Source organism: Hypanus sabinus, chromosome 23 (assembly GCF_030144855.1).
Source record: "Hypanus sabinus isolate sHypSab1 chromosome 23, sHypSab1.hap1, whole genome shotgun sequence".
In the NCBI taxonomy this organism is placed as follows: Eukaryota; Metazoa; Chordata; class Chondrichthyes; order Myliobatiformes; family Dasyatidae; genus Hypanus; species Hypanus sabinus.
In genome coordinates this window covers 21,520,890-21,548,201 of record NC_082728.1, presented here as the reverse complement: position 1 = coordinate 21,548,201, position 27,312 = coordinate 21,520,890, and the positions used below count along the sequence as shown (strand labels likewise).

General features: G+C 38.1%; 1 protein-coding gene across 3 annotated transcripts in view; it reads left to right on the top strand.

The window, feature by feature from the left end:
* The window catches only part of LOC132380031 (lysosomal alpha-glucosidase-like), a 44,999-nt gene that overhangs the window by 3,270 nt on the left and 14,417 nt on the right, over positions 1 to 27,312 (top strand). Inside the window, exons 2-16 of one of the 3 annotated variants that reach the window (XM_059948511.1) lie at positions 3,221 to 3,275; positions 4,397 to 5,053; positions 7,250 to 7,395; positions 10,110 to 10,275; positions 12,245 to 12,341; positions 12,566 to 12,685; positions 14,421 to 14,539; positions 15,122 to 15,253; positions 17,835 to 17,945; positions 20,671 to 20,784; positions 21,245 to 21,329; positions 21,503 to 21,620; positions 22,560 to 22,693; positions 24,353 to 24,504; positions 25,489 to 25,637. In XM_059948511.1, coding sequence (XP_059804494.1) covers positions 4,484 to 5,053; positions 7,250 to 7,395; positions 10,110 to 10,275; positions 12,245 to 12,341; positions 12,566 to 12,685; positions 14,421 to 14,539; positions 15,122 to 15,253; positions 17,835 to 17,945; positions 20,671 to 20,784; positions 21,245 to 21,329; positions 21,503 to 21,620; positions 22,560 to 22,693; positions 24,353 to 24,504; positions 25,489 to 25,637 — 2,213 coding nt within the window. In that variant the 5' untranslated portion in view covers positions 3,221 to 3,275; positions 4,397 to 4,483. Of the gene's footprint in view, positions 1 to 3,215; positions 3,276 to 4,396; positions 5,054 to 7,249; positions 7,396 to 10,109; positions 10,276 to 12,244; positions 12,342 to 12,565; positions 12,686 to 14,420; positions 14,540 to 15,121; positions 15,254 to 17,834; positions 17,946 to 20,670; positions 20,785 to 21,244; positions 21,330 to 21,502; positions 21,621 to 22,559; positions 22,694 to 24,352; positions 24,505 to 25,488; positions 25,638 to 27,312 lie in introns of all 3 variants that reach the window. The other 2 variants (XM_059948509.1, XM_059948508.1) reach the window with 2 other exon arrangements.

Genomic DNA, 27,312 nt, shown 5'->3' with positions numbered 1-27,312 from the left:
TTAAGAGCTCTATCAAACTCTTTCTTGAAAGCATCCAGAGAATTGGCTTCCAGTGCCTTCTGAGGCAGAGCATTCCATAGATCCACAACTCTCTGGGTGAAAAAGTTTTTCCTCAACTCTGTTCTAAATGGCCTACCCCTTATCCTTAAACTGTGGCCCCTGGTTCTGGACTCCCCCAACCATGTTTCCTGCCTCTAGTGTGTCCAATCCCTTAGTAATCTTGTGTTTCAATCAGATCCCCCCCTCATCCTTCTAAATTCCAGGGTATACAAGCCCAGTGGCTCCAATCTTTCAACATATGATAGTCCTGCCACCCCGGGAATTAACCTCGTGAACCTATGCTGCATTCCCTCAATAGCAAGAATGTCCTTCCTCAAATTTGGAGACCAAAACTGAACACTGTACTCCAGGTGTGGTCTCACCAGGGCCCTGTACAACTGCAGAAGGACCTCTTTGCTCCTGTACTCAACTGTCCTTGTTATGAAGGCCAACATGCCTTTAGCTTTTTTCACTGCCTGCTGTACCTGCATTGTTACTTTAATTATGAAGAAAGCACAGCAGTGCCTCTACTTCCTTAGGAGTTTGAGAATATTCAGCATGGCATCTAAAAAATTTGACAAACTTCTATCAATGTGTATGGAGAATATACTGACTAGCTCCATCACAACTTAGTATGGAAACACCAATGCCCTTAAATGGAAATTCGTACAAGAGGTAGTGGTTACAGCACAGTCCATCATGGGTAAAGCTCTCCCTACCTTTGAAAACATCTACACGGATGTTAGATTGCTACTTTAAATAATATGATATAAATAACAACTTCTCCATTGAGTGAGATGGGGCTGATCATAAACCTCAGTGCCTGTTTGCTTGACAAAATTGATATTCACTGGTATCTAAAAATCTATTGATTTCTGTCATGGTCAATTTCAACAAATGAGCCTCCACTTCCATCTTGGTAAAGGAATTTCTTTTTACCAGCCATTATCTTTTGACTGCAACTCTTGTCTGAAGATCTGCCAGCCAGGCAAAGATCATGCCTGGATCTATCCTGTGAAGTCCCATGAGAATTTTATATATTTCATTCAGCTGACTTCCAAACTCAAATGCGGGTCCAGTCTGTTTAACCCCTCTTTGTTTGACAAATCACCATTTTTCCAGTGATGCACTTCACCCCATCCCACCAGCAAACCAGCAATCAATTTGGTATACCTTCGCTGCCTTCCTTGTATTACAAGTATTTTGTTCCTTGGTTGGGGAGACCAATTCTGTAATCATTATGTTTGAATCAGAATCAGACTTTAATCACCAAGTACCTGTGCACATACAAGGAATTTACTTCCGGCAGATGTTGTCTCTCTGCTCATAACAATAATAATGATAAATATAAATGAAAATATAGATTATACATACAAGTAGTGCAGTCCAAGTAATAGTTAGCCGACAGTTAACCAGCAGTTAACTGTTCAGCAAAGTGACTGCAGTAGGGAAAAAACTGATTAGCTTTTATAACTGGTTTCTATGCATTATTTCAAAAATTTTGTATGAGGACGCCTGGATTACTCTAACATGAGGATCTGGAGCCCTCACCATTAAAAAAAAAATTAGCTGTCTATCCTTTCCACGAAAGTGGATGATCTTACAATTTTCTGTATTGCCCTTGTCCATTCACTTAATGTATCCATATCTCCTTGAAGCCTTTCTGTACCCTGCTCACAGTAGGCCCCATCAGCAAGCTTGTATATCTTACCTTTGATTTCCTTGTCCAAATCATTGATATTTAATGTGTGATGATCACTGCAGCCCCCACACATCACAACCTCGCAACTTATAAATGACCAGTTTATTCCTATTCACTATTTCTCTCTATTAGCTAATCCTTTATCCTTGCCTGCGGTTTCAAACCCAAATCCATAAGCACTCAATTTTGTTTAATAATTTCTTCTGTGACACTATTAAAGACCTTCTGAAAGTCCAAGTAAATCACTTCATTGGGTTCATCCTCATTTATTCTGCTGGTTACATGCCCCAAAACAGATTTGTTAAACATAATTTGTGTTTTCATAAGTTTACGTTGACTGGCTTATTCCCACTTCCTTAATAATAAGTTCCAGTATTTCCCTGCTACTGATGTTGGGTTACTGGTCTCCATTTCTCTTCTATCTTAAATGGTGGGTTATATTTGTGATCATCTAGTCTGGGAGAATTAATCTAAAGATGCTCATTTGAGTTGCTTTGAACTCTTCTTTCAAGTTAGACCAATTGCTCACCATTGTCTTCAGAAGTTCTTCGGTGATGTCCATGCAGACACACATGCAAAATATTTGTTTAATTTCTCTTCCATTTTCTTTTTCCCAATTAAATTTCTCTTGCCCCAACCTGTTGGACACCCTCAATTAACGTGAACTAAATCATTTCCTTTTTGTATATTTTAGACATTTAGAAATGTTTGAGATTATGTTCCTCTTTGCTCATCCATGTGCCTAATTAGCCTTCTAAGATTTGAGATTGTTTAAAGTTATTTAAAGTGTAAAGGAGAATGAAATAATTGTTTCTCTGGATCTGATGCAGCAAAAAAAATACACAATAAGTTACACTAAAAACACAGCAAATATAAATACATAGGATAGTTTATGTACATACATTGATTTTATGTTCATACAGTGACGCTAGGCACAGGAGTGTCTGTACACAAGGTGACTGACAGGAAATGATAAAGTAGTGGTGGATAAGTGGAGAAGGTAGTCAAAATCTTTTTCCTGTGGTAGGGGTAACAAGCAGAAGAGGGCATTGGTTTAAGATGAGAGGAAAGACACTTAAAGGGGATATAAGGCGCAAGTTTTTATAGTGAGTGCTTGGTAACTAGATTGTGCTGTCAGTGGAGGAAATTGGATATAATTGCTGTATTTAAGAAGTGAATGGGGTTAGTGTGAGTGGGCAAAAATGTCAGTATTGATTTTGTGGTCTTGAAGTGCCTGTTTCTGTACTGTATGACACTGACTATAACTGACCTTATACCGCACTTAATACAAGACATGATGATGGTAAAATAGTTTGCTGTGAAGAGCTGCCACTGCACTGGCCTAGATTTTTATGTTTAGAATTTCTTGACAGCTATAAGTGCTGCCCCAATTGATCCAAAACATATAGATACAGATGATTTTTGATTTAAAAAAATAATTATAAAGTTTCTGCTTACGTTGGTCTTTTGTTAGTCTAGATTTCTGAAAAGATTTATGAAGACAAGTGAGAAAGGCAAGGTAGCAAGGACGAAAGTAAGTCATGTGAGCTCATGTGATCTTAGATTTCTTCTGTAAAGATAGCTCAGTCTGATAACTGAGTAATTAGAAAAACCTACCCTCCATGACCCTTGTTATATAGCAGCTTTTGTAATCATTTGATAGGTTATCTGCAGGTAACACTAACTTTTTTTGCGAACTATCTTGAACTTTGCTTTACTCTGTCTCTCTTAGCAGCCTCCTTTAATTTAAATGATTTTCCTGAAACATCTGACTGAAAATAAGTGGTTAGTGTTCAAGAGTTTTCGGTGATAAGGGTGCAAATTAGGCAAAAATACTGAAGTTAGAATATCTTAACTTATTTGAGGCAGTTTAACTATTGCCTACAGAAGCTGAGCAGCTTGAAACACCAGTCCAAGGGTGAAATATCAGGGTGAGTCACAGCAAAAAATAGTTTTCTTGTAAACTATGCACATGTGCTATCTACTTTCTTTATGTAATTGGTATTCCACTTGGTGTTTTTCAGTGAATTTTTTTTTTCTTGCTTATTTCATTGCTGGGTCAAAATCATGCCATTCTCAAACTAGTTTAATAATAATTTAATTGCACTATTTCTGTGTTTAGTTTCCTGAAACAAGTTTTACTTCTAGCTGTCTCTAGTGTGAATAGGACAACAAAATACGTAGAGGGCTCTGTAAATCTAAAGAAAATTAGATCAAATTTAATTATTTGAGTCTGATTGTAATAGATTTCTTGCTTAACCATAATGTTTATGCAGGTATTAAAACATTCTAGTTACATCAGCATTTTGTGTGTGTGGCTCAGATTTCCGTCCTCTGCAGATTTTCTCCTACTAGTTACATCAAATAATTAGAACTATTTCCATCAAAAGTAATAGTTGTGTTGAACCAAATAATGACTAGAATTTCATTTAAGATTCTATTTATTGTGGTTTCTCTAAAAATCATCTGTCAGTTTGATTCTGACTTTGAGTACTTCTTGGATGAATTGCACAAAAATTAACAATGTGAAGCAACACATCATTAACGGATACTTTAGCAAGCATCTCAAAATTAGAATAAAATGCTCAATGTTCTTATGCATTATAACTACCAAGTTGTTTGTTTTAAACAATGTTGTTTCTTCTATTATTTTAGGCACAGATCCTAAATTGCAGATTCAAGACTGTCTTTCCACCATATTTCCAGGACAAAGTAGAGGTCCTGGCTTAAGGAAATTGGAGAATGGCACCTTATGGACCTGGATCTATGACTAATCCCAGAATTCCATTAATTGCTACTCTTAAGTATGGGTCTATCCTCCTTGCTATCACTCTAGTTGGTGTGGCTATTTACCACAATTATTCCGTTCCCGATTTTGTAATCTCTTCTAGATACAGTAATGTTGGTAAAATTAAATGGGAGTTACTGTGGCAGTTCAGAAATTACAAGAATGGATCAGAAGCCCCTAAAGCACTGAACAAGTTGCCATTCGGAAAGGGTCATTACAGTCACTCACATTGTGATATTGATTCTAATAGAAGGTTTGACTGTGCTTTTAATGATCACATTGACATGAAGGAATGTCAGATTCGTGGCTGCTGCTGGATTCCAGTGGTTAGTAATATCAATGTGACTGGACCTCTTTGTTTCTTACCATCAAATTATCCTACATACAACATGGATAGCCTTTCTCCAACCAAGACAGGCTTTACAGCCACTCTAAGCCGAACTAAAAAGACATTTTTCCCAAATGACATAACAACACTTCAGTTGAGCGTAATGTACGAGACAGCAGGCAGACTTCATTTCACGGTAAGTAATCCTGATTAGAAAAGCTAATTTTAGTGAGGCCATAAAGATGTGTGTAGCTGCAAATATGTTAATGGAACAGATATAGCTATTATCCATCTCAATATTTTTCCAGTAGTTATAGTTGATATTTTCAAATAAAGTCTAGATGTGAGATTTAGTAAAAACAAATTAAGGTTAAAAGAAATTTTCTGAAATTTCCTCTAACAGATGTCTTCTGCATCATACTGCTTCTTGACATAAAGTTGATGGTTCATTAATACTTAAGAAAATGTTTTATCTTTCCACTGTCATGCTTAATGGAAAAACTCCCCAAAAAAAAAACACAATTATTGTACCCAAGAACCACTTTCTTTATAAGAGTACTAGGATGTTATAGGTAAAACTTCTTAAATTTGTAAATATTTATTAAATGAGAGTGTGTTTATTATCTATAGCTAAGTAGTTATTTAGAACAACAACATGGAAAAAAAATTCTTTGATCATTATGTCTTTTTAAATTTTATTTTCTTGTTCAAAGACTGACTATTTACATGTGTATTGTCTTATTTGATTTAAGAGGACATTTTTGTTGGTTTGCTTGGAATGAGTTAAATTTTGATCTACCTAAACATCACTGTTTGATATTTCCTCAATATGTCTCATTAATTAACACTATCTTTATAATTCACATTTTTGTTATTACTTTTTTGTATTGGTATACAATTTTGAATGATTGTGTCTATGAATTATTTTAGTATGATTTAAGTCAATTGAATAAACAAGCACTCCTTTGATTTACAGAGTGAGATAACTTAGCGAATTTCAGATTCATTTTTAACAATATTCTGACAAAAAGATTACAGGTATGTAAAGAGCAAACACGAGGAAATCTGCATTTGCTGGAAATTCAAACAACACACACAAAATGCTGGTGGAACATAGCAGGCGAGGCAGCATCTATAGGGAGAAGCACTGTCTCGGCCCAAAACGTCAACAGCGCTTCTCCCTATAGATGCTGCCTGACCTGCTGTGTTCCACCAGCATTTTGAGTGTGTTACAGGTATGTAAAGACTTTTTTAAAAAATGGATTTTTCCTCCTTCAACAGTTTTTCTTTTATAAGTAAAGAAAAACAAACGATGATCTGACAAGATGCTGTTGATAGGATAAATAGTCTGAATCATTTTCCCAGAAGTCTAGAAAGTTTTCCCAGGAGTGTAAACAAGAGGGTTTAGTTTTCAGATGAAATGGGGAGAACCTAAAGGCGATTAGTGAGGTGAGTGGCTCAGACGGGACAGTGAATATCTGGAAAAAGTGACCAGAGGCATTTAAAAGACAGTTGAACAGGTACTTTGATAGGAAAGGCATTGAAGGATGTGGCTTCATGAGGGCAAAAAGGGTTAGTGCAGTTAGGCATTATTATTGGCTAGGGCAAGGTTAGTCAAAAAGATGGGCATTACCATTGGCATGGACAAGATTGGCCAAAACAGGCCCATTTCTGTGTTATACATTTCAATAATTCTGAGAACAGAGGCCTGTTGTTTTAATTCAAAACTTTGAGAGAACTCTACCCAGTTCTTCTATGTGGTTTGTATAATTGCTTTTCAATTCATCTGTGAGATTTGTCTTGTTTTTTTTTAAAGTGAAGTGTATTCCCAAAGAGCACATCCATTTAAAAATGTGGTCCTGGGACTCTCAAAAGTAATTTTCCCCCTCCTTGCTGCTGAATTAATTACTGTCATTAACAACAAAATTTATATATTTTTTGCTAAATTGATTGAATTATGTAGTGTTCTGTTACTAAGCATTAAACAAGTCTACTCTGTTGGTACATTAATGAACTAATTACTTCGTATTATTCACAGCAAATGAACATGCTAAGCTTTACTGATTGAAGGTACATGTGGAAGCTACGGTTTATCTCTTAAGTAGATCTTGTTTCGGTAGAGGCCAGACTAAGAGTGGTTCACCAGTCCTCCAGGTTCAAGGGTTCAGCTCAGGGCTAACAACCCTGACTGGTCAAACAAAACTGTTACAGAAACAGCGATGAAGAGTTCTACATCTGCGTGTGACGGTATGAAGCAGAAGTGAGAACCCTGAACCATACCTGGGGCACTGTAGAGAAGATGGCCAAGGACAGAGATGGAGGACCTTCATTGCTGCCCTAAATGCCAGCAGGCGTAATGGGCAGTAAGCGAGATCTTGTTTCTGTCTTTCAGCTTAAGGATCCAATGCACAAACGATACGAGGTTCCTTTTAATGTCCCAAAAGTAACTGAAAAAGCTTCAACACAGCTCTACAATGTAACATTTTCATCCACACCTTTTGGCATCATTATCCAGAGGAAATCAAATGGGCTTGTGCTGTAAGTATATTTAGCCTTTTACTCTTGGGTATTCTTAACTGCCCCCAATGCCTGTAGCTCAATCTGGTAGTATATAGCTCTGTGTAAGAACATAGGTATTCATAAATTAGAAAGAGAAGTGGAGTTTCAGGTTAGTAATTTTTCATAAAATGTGAAAAAAAGATTGAGATCTGATTAGTTTCAAACAAATTGAGAGCCAGAGAAACTGGTGATAGAAGGAAAAGTGAAAAAAGGTGGCTGGCTTTAGAGCGGAAGATTAGAAATACTGAATGATGTAGGGTGATTGTGCAAGTTAAAAGGGATGGCAACAGAACCTGAAGGAGCAAAAGGGAAGATGTGAAACTCCACATGACCAACAACTGCCTTATGAAGGAATTAGAAAGTGATTGTGACCTGAAATTGTTGTTATATTTGGAACATAGTGGAGTGCCTAATCAAAAGACAAAGTGCCATTCCTGGCAGTTCCATCAAATTTCATTAGGTCAATGTAGGAGGCCGAGGCTGGGAAAATGAGATGGTAGTATCTGCAATGACAAATGATCATTTGATTGGAGAAATTACTTGGCTAAAAATTGAGGATAAGGAGATTCTTTTGTGGTTTTGGAAGGGAAAGCAAAGGATTAGAGGAGAAATGTGGGAAGAAGTATCCTTGGTTATAGGTCCTACCAACCACAACGGAGAGGAGTCCTGGGTTACGTGTAAATGAGAATGAATCAGAAACATTGGGATGATAAGTAACATCATCAAAAGAAATGCAACATAGATGGAGATCAGAAGGTCCACCAGCACTCAAGAAGCTTGACAACAAGCAGAGCATAGCAAACCACTTGGTAGACACCCCATCCACAATGATTCACTAACTTCACCACCTATGCACAGTGGCAACAGTTTGTACCATCTGCAGGATATATTGCAGCAAGTCACCAAGGGTCCTTGGACATAACCTTTCAAAGGCCTGATATCTACTTGCTAGAAGGACAAAGACAGCAAAGTTGCCCTTCAAGCCACACACTGTCCTGACTCTGTTCCTTCACTGTTGCTGGGTCAAATTGATGACACTCTCTCCCTAACCACATTGTAGGTATAGCCTCAGATCAAGGACTGCAGCAGTTCAGGAAGGTGGCTCACCACTATCTTCTCAAGGCAATAAACACAATTAAATGGTGGCTTCATCTATGAAACCCACTTAAATTAATATGTATACAGGGTTTTTAAAAAAGTACAGAGAGGAATAAAGTATTACTTTTTCAAATAATTGGCTGTTCTGCTTTTCTTCCAGAAATGATGCTTGATCTGCAGAGTCTTATCAGCATCTTCTGTTGCTCTTTTAGTGTTTGCTTTTGTACTGTTGTTGAAATGGCTGGAAGCTTAGTTGCTGAACCACTGGAGGGTAGTTAAGAGTCAGAGGTAGGGATGGTGGGTTTACATTTCAAAAAAGGCATTTGAACCAATTTGATTTTTTTCCAGTAGTTTTATGCATACCAGATTTTCCTTTTCCATCCACCTGGCTTCACCTGTCACCTAGCTAACCCTCCTTCCCCTCCCCTCCCACCTTTTTATTCTGGCATCTTCCCCTTCCTTTCTAGTCTTGAAGAAGGGCCTCGGCCTGAAATGTCAACTGTTTATTCACTTCCATAGTTGCTGCTTGACATGCTGAGTTCCTCCAGCATTTTGTGTGTGTTACTCTAGATTTCCATTATCTGCAGAATTCTCTTGTGTCTTCATTTCAGATTTATTTAATTTAAATTTATTCAAGTTCACAACTTGAACCTGTGTTCTCTGGGATAATGAGGCCTGTATGTGGCCAACAATTTTGAACTGTACATCTCTGTATTTTTCCATTCCACTATCTTCCTAATCTTACCATCGTTGCCTTTGTGTACAGTTTCTATAAAGCGCAATCTAAATTTGAGGAACTGTATTTTGTCTATTGATTTGGCATCTTATGGCATTCAAAGTAAACAACACATGCAAAATGCTGGAGGAAGTCATCAAGTCAATTTATGGAAGGAAATCAACTGTCAATATCTTGGACCAAGACCCTTCATCAGACGTGCTCACTATCTTCCATAGGTGCTCCCTGACTTGCTGAGCTCCTCCGATATTTTGCATGTGTAGCTCAACATTTCCAGCATTTGAACAAGCTCGTGGGGCTACTAAACAAACACTTGAGTTCAGCAACTTTGGATCATAACCACTTCCTATTTTTTCTGACTGTTGTTTGTAGTGATTATTTTGCTCCTACCTCTATCTTTTTTGTATTGTAGGAAAGAAAATGAGGAGGAATTAAATAATAAAATATGTCATGTTGTAAGGTAATGGCATAGCATTTGTCCCTTCATTTGGCACGTTAACGCTCTTTTGCCTTGCAACATGACATATTTTGTTATTTAATACTTTCCAGTCTGCTTTCCTATAACAGATTCAAAGTCATTGGTCAGGAATATAAACTCTTTCACTTTCTTTCGGTGCCACTTGACATGACATTTATTTCCAGCCCTTTTTTCCGTCCTTTATTTTTCATTTCAGGTTGCCAGCATTTGCAATATTTTGCTCTGGATTGTAACTGAATTTGTATTTGGAGTAGTATAATACCCTCAGTAGCTTTACCTGATTGAATCTTACAGAAATCTCAAGTTGTGTCCAATGTCATGTACAAAATACCTCAGTTTAGTAATGCTAAAGGAGTTTTTGTTTTTGTTTTGTTTACTTAGCTTGAACACCACAGTGGCTCCAATATTTTATGCTGACCAGTTTCTGCAGATTTCTACGTCTCTTGCTACAAGGCACATTACTGGATTGGGAGAGCACATGACAAATTTGATCCTCGATGTCAACTGGACTCATTTAACTTTTTGGAATCGTGATCAAAGCCCTGGTGTAAGTTGCTTGCTATTTTTCTCTTCTCTTGGGCCTCGGAAGTAAGCAGGATAACTTTACTTAGAGATGAATCTTGATGAAATCTAAGTTACCAATGACTATATGCAAGGAAGTATGCCAGCTTACCATAACTGATTATTTCTCCCCCCCCCCCTCCAAGTCCAGTGGAAACAAGTGCAACTTCGATGTTGTTAACCATATAACAATCACAGCACGGAAACAGGCCATCTTGGCCCTCCTAGTCCGTGCCGAACCCTTAATCTCACCTAGTCCCACCTACCCGCACTCAGCCCATAACCCTCCACTCCTTTCCTGTCCATATACCTATCCAATTTTACCTTAAATGACACAACTGAACTGGCCTCTACTACTTCTACAGGAAGCTCATTCCACACAGCTGTCACTCTTTGAGTAAAGAAATACCCCCTCGTGTTTCCCTTAAACTTCTGCCCCCTAACTCTCAAATCATGTCCTCTAGCTTGAATCTCCCCTACTCTCAATGGAAACAGCCTGTTCACGTCAACTCTATCTATCCCTCTCAAAATTTTAAACACCTCGATCAAATCCCCCCTCAACCTTCTACGCTCCAATGAATAGAGACCTAAATTGTTCAACCTTTCTCTGTAACTTAATTGCTGAAACCCAGGTAACATCCTAGTAAATCGTCTCTGCACTCTCTCTAATTTATTGATATCTTTCCTATAATTCGGTGACCAGAACTGCACACAATATTCCAAATTTGGCCTTACCAATGCCTTGTACAACTTTAGCATTACATCCCAACTTCTGTACTCAATGCTTTGATTTATAAAGGCCAGCGTTCCAAAAGCCCTCTTCACCACCCTATCTACATGAGACTCCACTTTCAGGAAACTATGCACAGTTATTCCTAGATCTCTCTGTTCCTCTGCATTCCTCAATGCTCTACCATTTACTCTGTATGTTCTATTTGGATTATTCCTGCCAAAATGTAGAACCTCACACTTCTCAGCATTAAACTCCATCTGCCAACGTTCAGCCCATTCTTCTAACCGGCACAAATCTCCCTGCAAGCTTTGAAAATCCACCTCATTATCCACAACACCTCCTACCTTAGTATCATCGGCATACTTACTAATCCAATTTACCACCCCATCATCCAGATCATTTATGTATATTACAAACAACATTGGGCCCAAAACAGATCCCTGAGGCACCCCGCTAGTCACCGGCCTCCATCCTGATAAACAATTATCCACCACTACTCTCTGACATCTCCCATCTAGCCACTGTTGAATCCATTTTATTACTCCAGCATTAATACCTAACAACTGAACCTTCTTAACTAACCTTCCATGTGGAACTTTGTCAAAGGCTTTGCTTTACATATTGCTTTTGTATTTTGTATTTACGTATTGTATTTTGAAATTTTCACTCTGAAATGCTTCATGAAACAGCTTGTAACAATATGAAAACCTGGTCAGTGTCATGTTTCAGGCTGATGGTACTGAGAGCCAACCTAAAGCAATCTTCCTGAGGCACCTCATTTCAATCCCCATTTCTCTTTCTCTATAGCATTTGTCGATGTCTAGTGAAAATTACAGAGTGTTGAAAACACATTATCCAGTGAGACTTCATGAATCTCTTTCTGGTGCTGAAGAGATTGAACAGATTGTAATCCACATCTCAGTGACTGCAGCAGCTCAGGAAGGCCGCTCACAATCATTCTTCTGTTTTTCTAGGCATTTTCCTTATTAGTGCTTCCAATTGGGTTCTGGGGGTTCTAAGGTGATGAGGCTAAAGTAGGATCCCACAAATTATTACAGGTGGGACCGAAAGTAGTCCACATTTTCCAAGGCTGTTTGATTAAGTTAGTGGAGGATTACTGATGTCACCTGAGCAAAACAATGGCATGATATAAATTAGAGACAAAATTTGGAAATATGAAACCAAGTAATTACAGTCACTCGCACTATCCTGTTTTCTGCAGCTAAATTCCAATTTATATGGTTCACACCCTTTCTACATGGTGATGGAAGAGGATGGGTCTGCTCATGGTGTTTTTCTGTTAAACAGTAATGCCAAGGGTAAGAAATTAACTTGTCCTCATTGAATATATAAATATATCTCAGTCCGAATTTGGAGACTTGATAGGTCTGTTTGTTATTACCTATTCTTATCTTCTTTGAAAAGTAAACATGGTGATTTTGGCCGTTGTTTCATTATCACAGAGTTGACAATCCTTTTTGTATAATCTATGTGATTATTGCAGTAATTATGCCGTTAAATTAACTGATTTTGTTTTATCCAGATGCTTTACTCCAGCCATTCCCTGCACTAACCTGGAGGACCACTGGGGGAATTCTTGATTTTTATGTGTTCTTGGGTCCAGACCCTAAAACAGTGATCAGACAGTATATGGATGTTATTGGTAAGATTGCAACTATGATGTTATTTATGCTAAGCTAACATCTAAAATTCTGACACACATTGATAATTCTAGATTTCCTTCTGATTATATCATGATGCAGCAGTGTTGGATTTTTAAAAAATTATAATGTGAAAAAATACATTTGGTTGTGTACAATTCATCTTAAAGCAATGCTTTCTAACAGGTGATTTATACATTTGCATAGTTGGATGCTGGCAAAGGAAGTAATTCAGAACAGTACAGCAGATGTTATTTAATATTTGATGAAAGCAAATAAAACTGCTGTTACAATTCTGTTGTGGAATTCATTTCTTAGTGAACTGCAGGTGCTTGGAATTTTGTATACCCTGCCCACCCCCCCACCCCATCTCCAAGTAAACTTCATACTTTGGAGATATGTTAGTGTTATCTGTAAACATTCACACAGAACTAAATTGAAACAGCTGAAAAATATCTTCAATAGTAAATTCATAGCAAATAAACTTTAATGCCAGTGGTTGCAACTGGATTTGAGCTATTTTCCAAAGCGATCATGTCAATATTTAACCAGCTATTTTATCTTCATCCTTTATCTATGCCAAATGATCCATCTGTTCTTCAACATTAAACTCTGAACTTGTCTGTCTTTACTCTGATATAAAATATTCTTGTCATGAAAAAGACAAACAGAATGTTCCTCTATGTCAGGGGTGGGCAAACTTTTTGACTTGAGGGCCACAAAGGGTTCTAAAATTTGACAGGGGGGCCGGACCAAGAGCAGATGGACGGAGTGTTTTGGTAATACACCTCATAAGAGAAAATAAAATATCATGGGATATGTAGAAAACATGTGATTTAATTTCAATTGAAAATGAACAAATGCATTACAACAAAATATCTGTCTTTGAAGTCCCATGGTATTTAGCTATTTATTGAAATGACTTTTAAAACACTGAAAATTAAATGAATAAAATACAGCTTTTTTTATTAGTAACAGTTATTATTTTAAAGCACTGAAAATTCTGTTATCCTTCAAGATATTATCATCATCACTCTCCTCCTGACTGTCTTTATTTCAAAAACGGTAGGAGATGCAGGTCTACTTGTCCTGCTCCTTCTTCTTATTCAATTGTCCCCTGTGCCAAAACTCAACGACCCGCACAATGACAAAGCAGGGAGAGCGCGCCGGCATGCGGAGCTCTGTGCTCACAAATCCCCGCAGGCGATCTCTCTTAGCCGGAACGCTGGCTAATTGTGAGCCGGTTCGGATGTGCCAGGAAATGGGTCGCCACAAGGTCACAAAGTAAAGCGCAAATGTGGAGTAATACGCTGCACCTCAGCAAAGGTCAATGTATATAGAGTGCGTCATCTATTGGGAAAACGCCAGAATTGCAGGGAGAAAACGTTAACAAGGTTTATTAATATAATTTCATCAAGTTCTGCGGGCCGGATTAAAAAGCTTAACGGGCCGCATATGGCCCGCGGGCCGCAGTTTGCCCATGCCTGCTCTATGTCCTGGCCAGTGTTCATTCCACAACCACTGTTACAGTAGATTCATTCAAATTATTGCATGATTGTGCAACTGTACTGTAGGCAAATTGCTACATTTTCAACTTACAACAGAGATTATACAAAATAAATTATAATCAATTGGCTGCAGCAATGTTACAAAAAGCACTAAATAAATACATAGTTTTTCTTTTGATCTTAACTCTACCTTACATAACATCTCATTATACATTATGTGATTGGGTAGGTTATCCAATAATGCCGCCATATTGGAGCCTAGGATTCCATTTATGTCGTTGGGGTTACTGGAGTACCAACATCACCCGGGAGGTAGTGGAGAACATGACTCGAGCTCACATGCCTCAGGTGAGAATACAAACATAAAAGAGGATTTTCTGTCAAAAGAAAGCCTGGTCTTGTAAAATAAAAGATTCTTCCAAAGAACTGCTGCGGGAAGTGAGCACTGAACTTTAATCATGTACTTAGATGGATGGATTGAGTAATTAATCTATTATATGGTAAAGGATGGCATTTTCCCTCTGCAAAAGTTAATACATACACTTAACTATTGAAATTGTGTGCATTTACTTTGGAAACACAGGAGTAGTGTGGCTCAATATGCAGGGAAAGGAATATGTACATTGGGTGTCATGGTAACATATTATTTCCAGTACTAGCAACTTAGACTTAATTCCCGCCGCTGCCTGTACATTCACCCTGTGACCATGTGGGTTTCTTCTGGGTGTTCCAGTTTCCTCCCAGTCCAAAGACATACCGGTTGGTAGGTCAGTTAGTCATTGTAATATGTCCCATGATTAGGTTCGGATTAAATTGGGGGATTGCTGGGTGGAGTTGCCCAAACCCATCACTGAGTGTCAAGAAATAAATATTTTACTCATCATCAGCTGGATGTAGAATTGCTCTTGTTAAAGATCGTTCTTTCTCCAGGATGTACAATGGAATGATTTGGATTACATGGACGAGAAAAAAGACTTCACTTACAACAGACAGAACTTTTCAGACTATGCAGAGATGGTTGAAGAGTTTCATCAAAAGGGCTTAAAATATGTCATGATTGTGGTAAGAAAATTTCAGAAGTAAGGAGAAGCTGATCAAAGTGATTTGATTGCTAAGTTAAAAGAATTTTTTTTTGTTTGACGAAGTTGAGCAGAATATACACTGGTATATCTGAAATTTTTAAAAAACCCATTGTATTTTGGAAATGCTCAGCACAACTGGCAGCATACAGAGAAATAGAAATAGTTAACAATTCAGATTAATTTCTGACAAGGGGTCTTTTACCTGAAACATTAAATCAGTTTGACTTTCCCTGGTTGCTGCTTGGCCTGCTGAGTATTTCCTGCATTTCTGTTTTAAGGTCCAACACTGATACTTGGAGACACGAGACTGTTGGATTCAGGAGCAAAAAAGATGTACTAATACTTTGTTTAAAGCTAAGGATGCTTTCCTAGGAATGCTAGGAATAGAGCGCACGCACGCACGCACACACACACACACTTTTTATAGTACCTATAAAATGTAGTAAAAAAAAATGCTGCATTCATTTTACCTGCTACATTCACAAGCCTTCCAGGGCCTGCTGCAGTGAAGCATCCCCACAGCATGATGCAGCCGCCACCATGTTTCGCATTAGGGAAGATGTGTTTTTGATGATGTGCAGTGTTTGGCTGATGGCCAGAAATAACAAAATTTTGTTTCATCAGACCATAGAACCTTCTTCCAGCTGACTTCAAGGTCTCCCACAGACCTTCTGGCAAAATGTAGCTAAAATTTCATGCAAGTTTTTTTTTCAACAGTGGCTTTCTCTTTGTTGCTATCTCATAAAGCTGTGACTGGTGAAGCCAGTTGTTGTATGCACAGTCTTTCCGATCTCAGCAACTGAAGGTTGTAACTCCTCCGGAGTTGTCATAGGTCTTTTGTTGTCTTCACTCACTAGTCCCCTTCTTGCATGGTCACTTAAGTTTTTGAAGACCACGTGCTCGAGGTAGATTTACAGCTGTGCCATATTAACCTTAGAATCTATATTCTTGATGATTGACAAAACTCCAAAGGATATTCAGTGACTTTGAAATTTTCTTGTATCCATTTCCTGACTTGTGCTTTTCAATAACCTTTTCGTAGAGTTGCTTGGAGTGTACTTTCGTCTTCATGGTGTAGTTTTTCCCAGGATACTGTCTCACTAGCAAGTTGGAACTTCCAGATCAGGTGTATTTTATTTTAATGAATTAAAACACCTTGATTGCACACAAGTCTCCAAAAACAGATCTCCATTTAAGTAATAATGTACTTATAAAATATTTCTTTATTTTTTAATCTTTTTATTAATTTTCAAATACATAAGCATAATAACAATAGTAGTACAGAGAGATTGGGATTACATTGTTGGTAAACAGTATATACGAGTAAAAGCTATAGATAACACAAATGTACTAAGCTTCCCAAACTCTTAATGTAATTAAACATGGTAAAAAAAAATGACCATTAAAGTATCTTGTCAATGTTGTTCCAAAACAGCGAGAATCTCAGGTGACAAAGCCATAGAAGTTTCCTTTTTCCTGGTTTTAGTACTTTTGGTAGCCATTATAAGATAGATGTGTTTGCAGGCAGATAAAAGACAAAATACCTAACTAAGGTTTAAGAAGGGAGACACATAGTGCAAAGATAGGAAGTATAATGGAGCAAAAGTTCGGAGTGACTAAACAATCGCCATCTTACTGGAAGTCCCTGTTTTTAAAAATAAAGAATAAAATTTTTTTTTAAAATACCGACATGTCAAAAAAAGAAACCCAAATTAGAAAACAAAAAAAAACCTAAACTCAACAAAGCTGGGCTACTTCTAAAGTCAATTGGCTGCACCAGTGATGATGATGATATGGTGTGTCAAGTTAAGCAGGGGGTGAATACTTATGCAATCAATTATTTTGTGTTTTATATCTGTAATTAATTTAGATCACTTTGTTGAGATCTGTTTTCACTTTGACACGAAAGAGTCATTTTCTGTTGATCAGTGTAAAAAAAAAAGACAAGTTAAATCCACTGTGATTCATTGTTGTAAACCAATAAACATGAAAACTTCCAGGGGGGAGCAAATACTTTTTATAGGCACTGCATGTGTATGTATGTATGTGTGTGTGTGTATAGAGATAGCGAGAGAGAGAGATTACTGACAGCATTTCTACTCAAGGATTCTGATGTGATCTACAGCCGTCCCTAATGCTGTCCTTTGCTGCGCCAAGAATTTTTCTGTGGGCTAAGCAGTGGACTGGCCCTCCTACAGCAATGAAATATTTAAAGTGATCTTTTGGCAGCATGGCTTGTCTTTGTGTGAATGTGTGTGACTTCTTTAACAGACAGATTTAGGAAAGCTGGGGTGCAGTGCCGAGATGTGGAGTTCACGGCTACAAGCATGAAGGAAGGAAGGGGGTAGGCCTCAGGACTGTCTGTGGCTGCTCCCTGTTTCAACAAATCTCTCAGACCCTGGAGGCCCTCTTGTCACCTCCTCCTAGATGCTTCTTAACTCTCCCTAGCCCTGAAATTTCTCTTTACTAACAAAGCCAATAGCTAGCAACTTTTTTGAAGCTTAATTTGATATTTGACAATTTTGTTCCATGTCCTTACAGTATTTTTCTTTTCGTTGTAGGATCCTGGCATCAGCAGTGCAGAGACACCAGGGACATACAAGCCATATGATGATGGTGTAAAGAGAGGTGTCTTTATCAAGAATGAAACAGGTCTACCATTAATAGGGCAGGTCAGTACAGCAAAGAAAAGCTTGATTTTTAAATCTGGATTTTTGCATTTGTTCATTATTAATAGCAAGCAACACTATTCTGCCAAATTTTCTTTATATGGAGAAATGAAATAGTGTTTTGGAAAGATGTTGGTTAACTTAAAGTACTATTAATTGTTTTGAATAATGCCTCTTAGAATATAGATCTATTCAAAATTTGATACATCTGTTAGAAAATGTTATTAATTTCACATAGTTGGGGCAGCATAGTAATGTAACAGTTAGCACATCGCTTTACAGCGCCAGCAATCACTGATCGGGTTCAATTCACACCACTACCTATAAGAGGTTGGTACATTCTCCCCTTGGCTGCTTGAGGTCCCTTATGAGTGTTCTGCTTTTCTCCTACTTTCTAAAAATGTACTGTTACATTAGTGAGTTGTGGGCATGCAAAGTTGGTGCCGAACCATGATGGCACTTGCAGACTGCCTAGAACTGATTAAATTTGATTCAAACAAAGGATTTCACTGCATATTTCGGTATACATGTTACAAATAAAGCTAATCTCTGTTGTGTAAGACAGCAATCCCTTCAGTCTGAAAGGATCTGAACTTCCACCAAAGCTCTGGTAATTTTCTAATTCAAATCTCAGGAGTTCCCAACTGTGTTCTAAAGTTTATAGTACATGATTTAGTTGGGGATCAGGTTAAAACTCTGTTTTTACTTAAAAAGAACATTAAATCCAATCAGAATCTGGTTTGTTATCAGCAGCATCTGTCATGAAATTTGTTACCCTATCATCAGCAGTTCAATGCAATATATAATATAGAAGAGAAAAAATATAATAAAAATATATAAGTAAATCAGTTACAGTATATGTAATATTGAATAGATTAAAAATCATGCAAAAACAGAAATATATTTTTAAAAAGTGATATGGTGTTCATGGGTTCATTGTCCATTTAGGAATCGAATGGCAAAGGGGAAGAAGCTGTTCCTGAATCACAGAGTGTGTGCCTTCAGGCTTCTGTACCTCCTACCTGATTGAAACAATGAGAAGAGAGCATGCCCTGGGTGCTGGGGGTCCTTAGTAATGGATGCTGCATTTCTAAGACACCGTTCCTTGAAGACGTCCTGGTTACTTTGTAGGCTAGTACCCAAGATGGAGCCAACTCAATTTACGATCCTTTGCCATTTCTTTCGGTCTTGTGCGGTAGCTTCCCCACCCCCACCCCCCATATCAGACAGTGATGCAGAATGCTCTCCATAGTACACGTTCAGAAGTTGTTGAGTGTTTTTGTTGACATATCAAATCCCTTCAAACTCCTAATGAAGTGTAGTCACTTGCCATCTTCATAGCTGCATGTTATATTGGGACCAGATTAGGTCCTCAGGGATCTTGACGCCCAGGAACTTGAAGCTGCTCACTCTCTCTACTTCTGAACTCTCTATGAAGATTGGTATGTTCTCTTTCGTCTTACCCTTCCTGAAGTCCACAATCAGCTCTTTTGTCTTATTGCTGTTGAGTGCAAGGTTGTTGCTGCGCCACCACTCCACTAGTTGGTATATCTTGCTCCTGTATGCCCTCTCATCTTCATCTGAGATTCTGCCAACAATGGTTGTATCATCAACAAATTTGTAGATGGTATTTGAGCTATGTCTAGCCACACAGTCATGGGTATAGAGAGAGTAGAGCAGTGGGTTAAGCCCACACCCCTGAGGTGCACCAATGTTGATTGTCAGCGAGGAGGAGTTATTATCGCCAGTCTGCACAGATTGTGGTCTTCCGGTTAGGAAGTCAAGGATCTATTTACAAAAGAAGATACAGAGGTCTAGGTTCTGTAACTTATCAATCAGGATTGTGGGAATTATGGTGTTAAGTGCTGAGCTGTAGTCGATGAACAGCACCCTGATATGTGTGTTTGTATTGTCCAGGCGGTCTAAGGCCGTGTGAAGAGCCATTGAGATTGCGTCTGCCATGACCTATTGTGGCAATAAGCGAATTGTAATGGGCCTGGGTCCTTGCTGAGGCAGAGTTTCTGTCTAGTCTTGACCAACCTCTCAGAGCATTTCATCATTGTCGATGGGAGTGCCACAAGGCAATAGTCATTAAGGCAGCTCACATTATTCTTCTTAGGCACTGGTATAATTGTTGCTTTTTTTGAAGCAAATGGGAACTTCCACCCATAGCAGTGAGATGTTGAAAATGCTCTTGAATACTCCCGCCGGTTGGTTGGCACAAGTTTTTAGAGCCTTACAAGGTACTCTATCAGGACCTTCCACCCTGCGAAAGTTCACCCTCTTTAAAGACAGCCTAACATCGACCTCCAAGTCAGATGACAAGGTCACCGGGTGCAACAGGGATCTTAACAGCTGCAGTTATATTCTCCCTTTTAAAGCAAGCAGAGAAGGCATTGAGTTCATCTGCCTGTGAAGCAGATGATCATAAACACAGATTCTGCAGATGTTGTGTATCGCTCATTGGATCCAACCAAGCTGTTTGGCCTTATTTGCTGTTACTGTAATGCCCAACTCTGTGTATTTCTATGCATCATTATAAATAGTAATGAAGTGCAGGCAATGGACTGGGAGAGGCAGATGTAATGTGGACTACTTGTTGAAATTGAAATCTAGAAATCACCTTCCTGGCCTCTCTTGCAGTCTCTACTATCTAGACTCGATTTGAATTCACAGCGCTCACATAGTCTCCAGAAACATTCAAGTTCTTCTGGTCTGCTTTATTTAGGTTTGGCCTGGTTTTACAGCCTTCCCAGATTTTACAAACCCAGAAACCATGGCCTGGTGGTATGAAAACATTAAGGAGTTTCATGATCAAGTGCCATTTGATGGGATATGGATTGTAAGTATATGAAGAAAGCTCAAAATATAAAGTTTAAACACTTTGGAAAGTGAATAAAGTGATATGAAATAGGCATCTTAAATGCTCTCATTCTTTTTGTCATTCAAAATTCCATTATTCAAAATAGTTACATTATTTAAACATGTATAATACAAGCACAGAAATAGTGCTAGGTAACTGATAATGTACAGTCACTTATTGTTTCTAAGTCTGCTAAATTCCATATGCAGAAATGTCATTCTTTTGCTGTTACATGATGCTGTTGTAATGTTGATGCCAATGCCATGGGTCCTTTTCTCTTCACCTGAAGTTCATCTGTGTCTAATTATTTGATCTGGATGCAGAGGCAGAAACTTGCTGCCGCAGTGAAAGTGGTTTTAATGGTGTGGAGGAGTTATGTCTATGAGATAGACTGTTTTAACATTTTTGGAAAAAAAATGTTAAATAAACTGTTTTGCAGGACATGAATGAGCCTTCCAACTTTATTAGTGGAGCAGTTAGTGGTTGTCCAGATAACAATTTAGAAAACCCTCCGTATGTGCCAGGTAAAAGCCAATATTTTAAACTTTCACTTTTAAAGCCATTCCGCACCCTTCCTTGCAGTGAAGTTTGTTTGAGGTATTGCGTGCTTTCTGGTTTAATGCTTTGATTTTTAATTTTCATTGTATTTATGACTTCAGTGTAAATAATTTATTGGGTTTGGATTTGTCTGCTGCAGATGTGAGTGGAGGATATCTAGCATTTCGTACACTGTGTATGTCGGGTAAACAGAATCTCTCATCACATTATAACCTGCACAACCTTTACGGGTTAACTGAGGCTATTGCTTCCCATGAGTGAGTAACAATTAAATCATAAATTAATTAGTTATACTGAATATAGTTTCAGTAATATAAAGTACTCAAGGGTTTTTGAACACAGAAGTCAAAAGAAAATACTTTGAACTTGTTCTGCCCTTTTTAATTGCTTCAGCATACTTTGAGTGTTATTCTTCATGCATTAATTTGCAGATAAATGTTGCATTAAAGCCTAAAGCCTGATCCTGATCTCTGAGTGTGCAAAGGCAGAGTTCTAGCATAACCTGAAAATTGGAACCAGAAGCAGAAATCTTAACTGATATTTTTGTATTTCCCAGTCCAAGGTACCACAATTGTACCACTTATACCTTTGCTTTAGCTCCAAAGGGACAATGTGACCTTCCTAATCTAAATGAATTTATCATTTACATAGACATTTAGATTTAACAGACAGCTGACTATCATCTAAAAACCAGAGCGATTATTTTTCCACAGGCTTCATTTTGATCCACAGTCCTTATCAATCCTTAGACAAGACATAAACTGTCACCCTTTTCAGACTTGTAGTAGAAAATTGTTTGAGCCTGTAGTAATTCTGGAACACCTTTTTTGGTTCCTTCAGCTTCCCCAAATTAGAGAATACCTTAAGTACCAACACAGATACAGCAGTATATGATGTCCTACCTAATTGTTCTTAAATGCTGCTAATACTCTAGGCTGAGTTACTGGATAGAGTTTGTATGCAAGGAGTGTAAAAGCTCAAACTGCATTCGATCTCAGTGAATGGATCTTTTGCAACAACTTTGGCAGAAGGATGCCAACAGCAAAAAGGAATATCAAATATTGCCAATGACTCTTAATAGCACATTCCCCAAGTAACTTGAATAGAGTTGAAGTGAGGAAAAAATAATGTTCTTCATTGGCAGTAGTCAATTTTTGCGAACATTAAGCTATTAATGTGTTCTGTCTTGCATTTAGTGCATTGATCAAAGTGAGAGGAAAACGGCCTTTCGTTATTTCACGGTCCACATTCCCCAGTCATGGTCATTATGCTGGACACTGGACTGGGGATATCTCAAGTAACTGGAATGACATGTACTACACTATCCCAGGTACATAAATTAATGTGGAGTTTGTTAATTGACCTGGAAGGTGAGCTTTTTTTTTCCTTCAAAGGTATTGCCTCATCCATTTCACTTTCATTTATGGAATTTTGTGTACCTGACTGTTGGAATACCTGGATGGTTTGTATCTGAGAATGAAATTTGATTTTTAAACATGATACTCTGCTCACATTCATTTTTGTCAATTTAGATTTTTCTCACTTTGCTTGCACAATTGAGCAGGAAAACAGCATTGACCATGCTACTTACCATCAGGAAGGAAGTACAGGAGCCTTAGTTCCTATATCACTTGGTTCAGGAGCAGTTGTTATCCTTCAGTCATCAGGCTTCTGAACCAGAGAGGATAACTTCACTCACTGAACTGATTCCACACTCTTTGGAATCACTTTCAAAGACTCTACAATTCATGTTCTCAATATTATTTATTAATTGCTGTTGAGCGACTCATTGCAACCCTATGGATAGTGTACTTGTCCATCAGGTTTCCGTGGCAAGATACGGAAGTAGATTGCCAAGCCTTTCTTCTGCATAAATATTGCTACTGTCCAGATTCGAACTCAGGACCATCTGCCTTGAAGTCCAGTTCTGATTCCACTACACCACCTGCCGGCCCGTTTATTACTTATTTATCTATTATTGTTATGCTTTTCTTTTTGTGTTTGCACGGTTTGTCTTTTGCACTTTGATTGCTTATCGGCCTTTGTGTTTCTTTGAACTCTTGCAAGCAAATAAATCTGAGTAGTAAATGGTCTGATGTACAGTACTATGCAGAAGTCTTTGGTACGTATATATAACTAGGGAGCCTAAGACATTTGCACAGTACTGTATTTGTCAATGTGGAGTGGAGAGCAAATTTGTAAATCTGGCAGGAGCAAAGTATGGCATAGGTGGAGCACCGCATGAGGAGTGTAGGACAGGTGGCAGAGGAGGAGTGCCAGGGGCAAGGGTGCAGACACACCCAGCCCTGAGACAGCAGGCAAGGTCATTTGCTTCCAAGCAATCGATTTATTGATCATTATAGAATATTGCTGTAGTGCTTGCCCTGCTCCCTCCCCTCTCCCCTCCCCTTTTCCCAGCCATGATTCCCCTCTCCCTGGCCCCTTCCCACCCTGTCCACAAAAGAGATTCCTATCAGAATCAGGTTGATCATCACTCACATTTATCATGAAATTAGATTTTTTTTTTGCTGCAGCTGTACAGTGCAAAACATAAAATGACTTCAGTACTGGGCAAAAATTTCAGACACCCTAGCTATATATATGTGCCTAAGACTTTTGCACAGTATTGTATATACTTTGAACTGAAATTCCATTATTCCAGCACCTTTACTGGCTGTGGGCATTTGTAGCCAGGCTCTGCCTCAGCTGCTAAAAGCTGGCGACTTGACTTGTCCATTAAAGGAGAACAGGTAATTCTCCCCATTCTACTTCTCTAATACAAATCCCTTTGAAAACATTGCAAGTACACTACCAGTATATATCATGTCACCACGAAGTAAATTCATTTGATACAACCAGTAATTGTTCATAAGTTGTTTGAGATAGTCAAACTATTTTTGTTATTTGTTTTACAACAACACAGTTTAAAAATGAAAAATGGAACGTTGAAACATGAAATGTTTTTTTAAAAACCTGTGTATTTCTTTAGCAATAATGCTGTTTAACATGTATGGAGTTCCACTGGTGGGAGCAGATGTCTGTGGTTTTCGTTGGGGCACCACTGAAGAACTCTGTATACGCTGGACACAACTCGGATCCTTCTACCCTTTCATGCGGAATCATAACGACTGGAAACAGCCGGTTAGTCTTTGAGAGAAGAGTAAACTTCAAAGTGGATAGAAAAGAATCCAATTTTGTTTTTTTACTTTTAAATGTTGAGTATTAAATTGATAGACATCGAACAGCCAACCTGGCTAAAAGTTGCAGAATCTGTGAGTTACTTTTACTTGATAAAACACATTTCTATTACATGTGAAGTCAATGTTTATCACGTTTTCTTTCATTTTGTAGCAAGTTCGGTACAATAATTTCTGGCTCTTGCTCCTTCCTTTCCATTCGGGATAAAGGGTCTCAGCCTGAAACCTCCATGGGTGCTACCTGACTTGCTGAGTTCCTGCAGTATTTTATGTGCGTTGTTCAGGATTTCCAGCACCTGCAGAATCTCTTGTGTTCAGCCAATAACTATTTTTCAATGAAATAAATCAAGTAAATTAATTAAATCAAGTAAATTAATTAACTTGCTAATTGAAATTTAAAAATTTCTCTTCAACATCTGTCACCTTTAAGCAGTTTTTATTATTGACCGCCAACAGTATCCAGGTCACTGTCATTTTCTGAGCTGTTAAGAGTGTCTTTATGCCACAGAAGAGTGGGAAAATGGGATCTGTGTCAGTAGGCAAAAGGTTAGTATGGATGTAGTAAACCAAAAGACCCATTTCTATGCTGAACAATTTTATGACTTTAAAAATACAAGAGATTCTACAGCTGCTGGAAATCCTGAGCAACATCCACAAAATGTTGGAGGAACTCAGTAGGTCAGGTAGCATCTATGGAGGAGAATAAACAGTCGATGTTTTGGGCCAAGACTCTTCATCAGGACTCTGACTATGAATGGATCTATTGGGATCAAATGTTGATGACTTGATTTGGTATTGGGGCTTGAAGCTCATGTCTCATGATTAGACATGTTCTTTCAAAATATCTGTGTGTTCATTTTTGGTATGAATTGATATTTTTGGAGCAGCTGATGCTTAAAGAAAAAGAATTGTGTATATTGTTTTTCAGTCTCAGGAACCATACGTCTTCAGTGAGTCAGCTCAGTCAGCAATGCGGAAAGCTCTCTTCACCAGATACATGCTGCTCCCTTTCCTTTACACACTTTTCCACAAGGCACACACTGCCGGAGAGATGGTTGTTCAACCACTGTCATTTGAGTATGTTTTTTTAATGTGTGTATAATATTTTAACACAATGAAGTTGGAAAATAGGTTGAAACTAAATCTAATGATATTTTGCCTATAGATTTGTTTAAAATGATTCAATCATATTTTAATCCAAATGTGAATGTTTCCATGGGTTAACTCCAAAGCCAAAATTGGACCATCAGGAACCCAGTATGTTCATATTTAATCATAAATATCTGAAGCTTGGTCCTCTTTATTAGTATACAAAGTAAAAAAAATGTTCCTTAATTGATTTTAATAACATTGAAACTACCAGCATTTGCTGAAAATCTGACAAAGCTTTATACATGTTCCAAGTTGAGCTGCACTGTGCAAAAGTTGCAGAAATCACTGACAATTTCACACTTTTCCTGTACTATGTTGAATGACTGGCTGAGTTTCAAATGTCATACTAAGTCATAATTGCCTGTGAAAAGTTGAACATTGTGCATTTACTCAAACTCACTAAGAATATTAAATTGAAAATTATATTATACTGCCATGCAGGATTAAAGCAAATCGTTTGGTGCAGAATCTATGCCAACTATCAAGCACACACCTGCATAAAACTACACTAATCCCAATCTATTCTATTCACGCATCCATCAGCACCATTCACTTACACACTAGGGGCAATTTACAGTGGACAGTTAATCTACTAACTTTTTTTAAAAAATATATTTTTATTGAAGGAATGACACAATACAGAATACATAATGAATTACATTTTCCTCTAATTTGCTTTTATATCTTATCCCTAAACAAACCTTCACTCACCCTCCCTCCCCGAACATACCATGGCAGCTGTTGTATTTACAATACAACAATTCACAAATACAAGTACGGACATTTCACAGCCATATCCCCACACTACTTCAAGACGAAGGCCCACATACATCCACAACATGTCAGATGATCCAGAATATACTCATATTACAATTCATCAGCCACCCTGTGAGGTAAACCATATGCGTGTTAAAAGAGAGGCAACTTCCCAAGTACAATCAAATGCCCTCAACTAGTAGGTAATTCCTTAAGACTCCCAAAATATGACAAGAAAGGTCCCCATTTCGAATAGAACTTTTTCACAGACCCCCTCAAAGTGAATTTAATTTTTTCTAATTTCAGAAAAAACATTACATCCTCTAACCAAGCAGCAGCAGATGGGGAAGTGGCAAATTTCCAGACCAGCGAGATTCTCCTACGGGTCAAAAGCGATGTAATTGCAACGATATCCGACTGGTTTGCATTTAAACCCAAAGCATCACCCCCCACACCAAATACAGCTATAAGCGGCAAGGTCTCAGTGTCACCCCCAAAACCTCACTGATAATTTTAAAAACCAGTGCCCAATAGCCATCAAGCCGAGGGCAAGACCAAAATGCATGCACTAAACCAGCCGGAGAGAAGGAACACCTCTCACAGCCAGCGTCTGTCCCAGGATTATCTGTCAGCAAGCCTGGCTTTACTTAAATGTACCCTGTGTAAAACTTTAAATTGTATGAGCCCCAGTCTAGCACATGATGATGAGGAATTAACTTTATTTAATGCTTTTGTCCAATAGCCAGATCCATACCAAGGTCATCCTCCCACCTAGTCTTGCTAGGGGCAATTTACAGTGGACAGTTAATCTACTAACTTTTGCAAGTCTTTGGCTTGTCAGAGG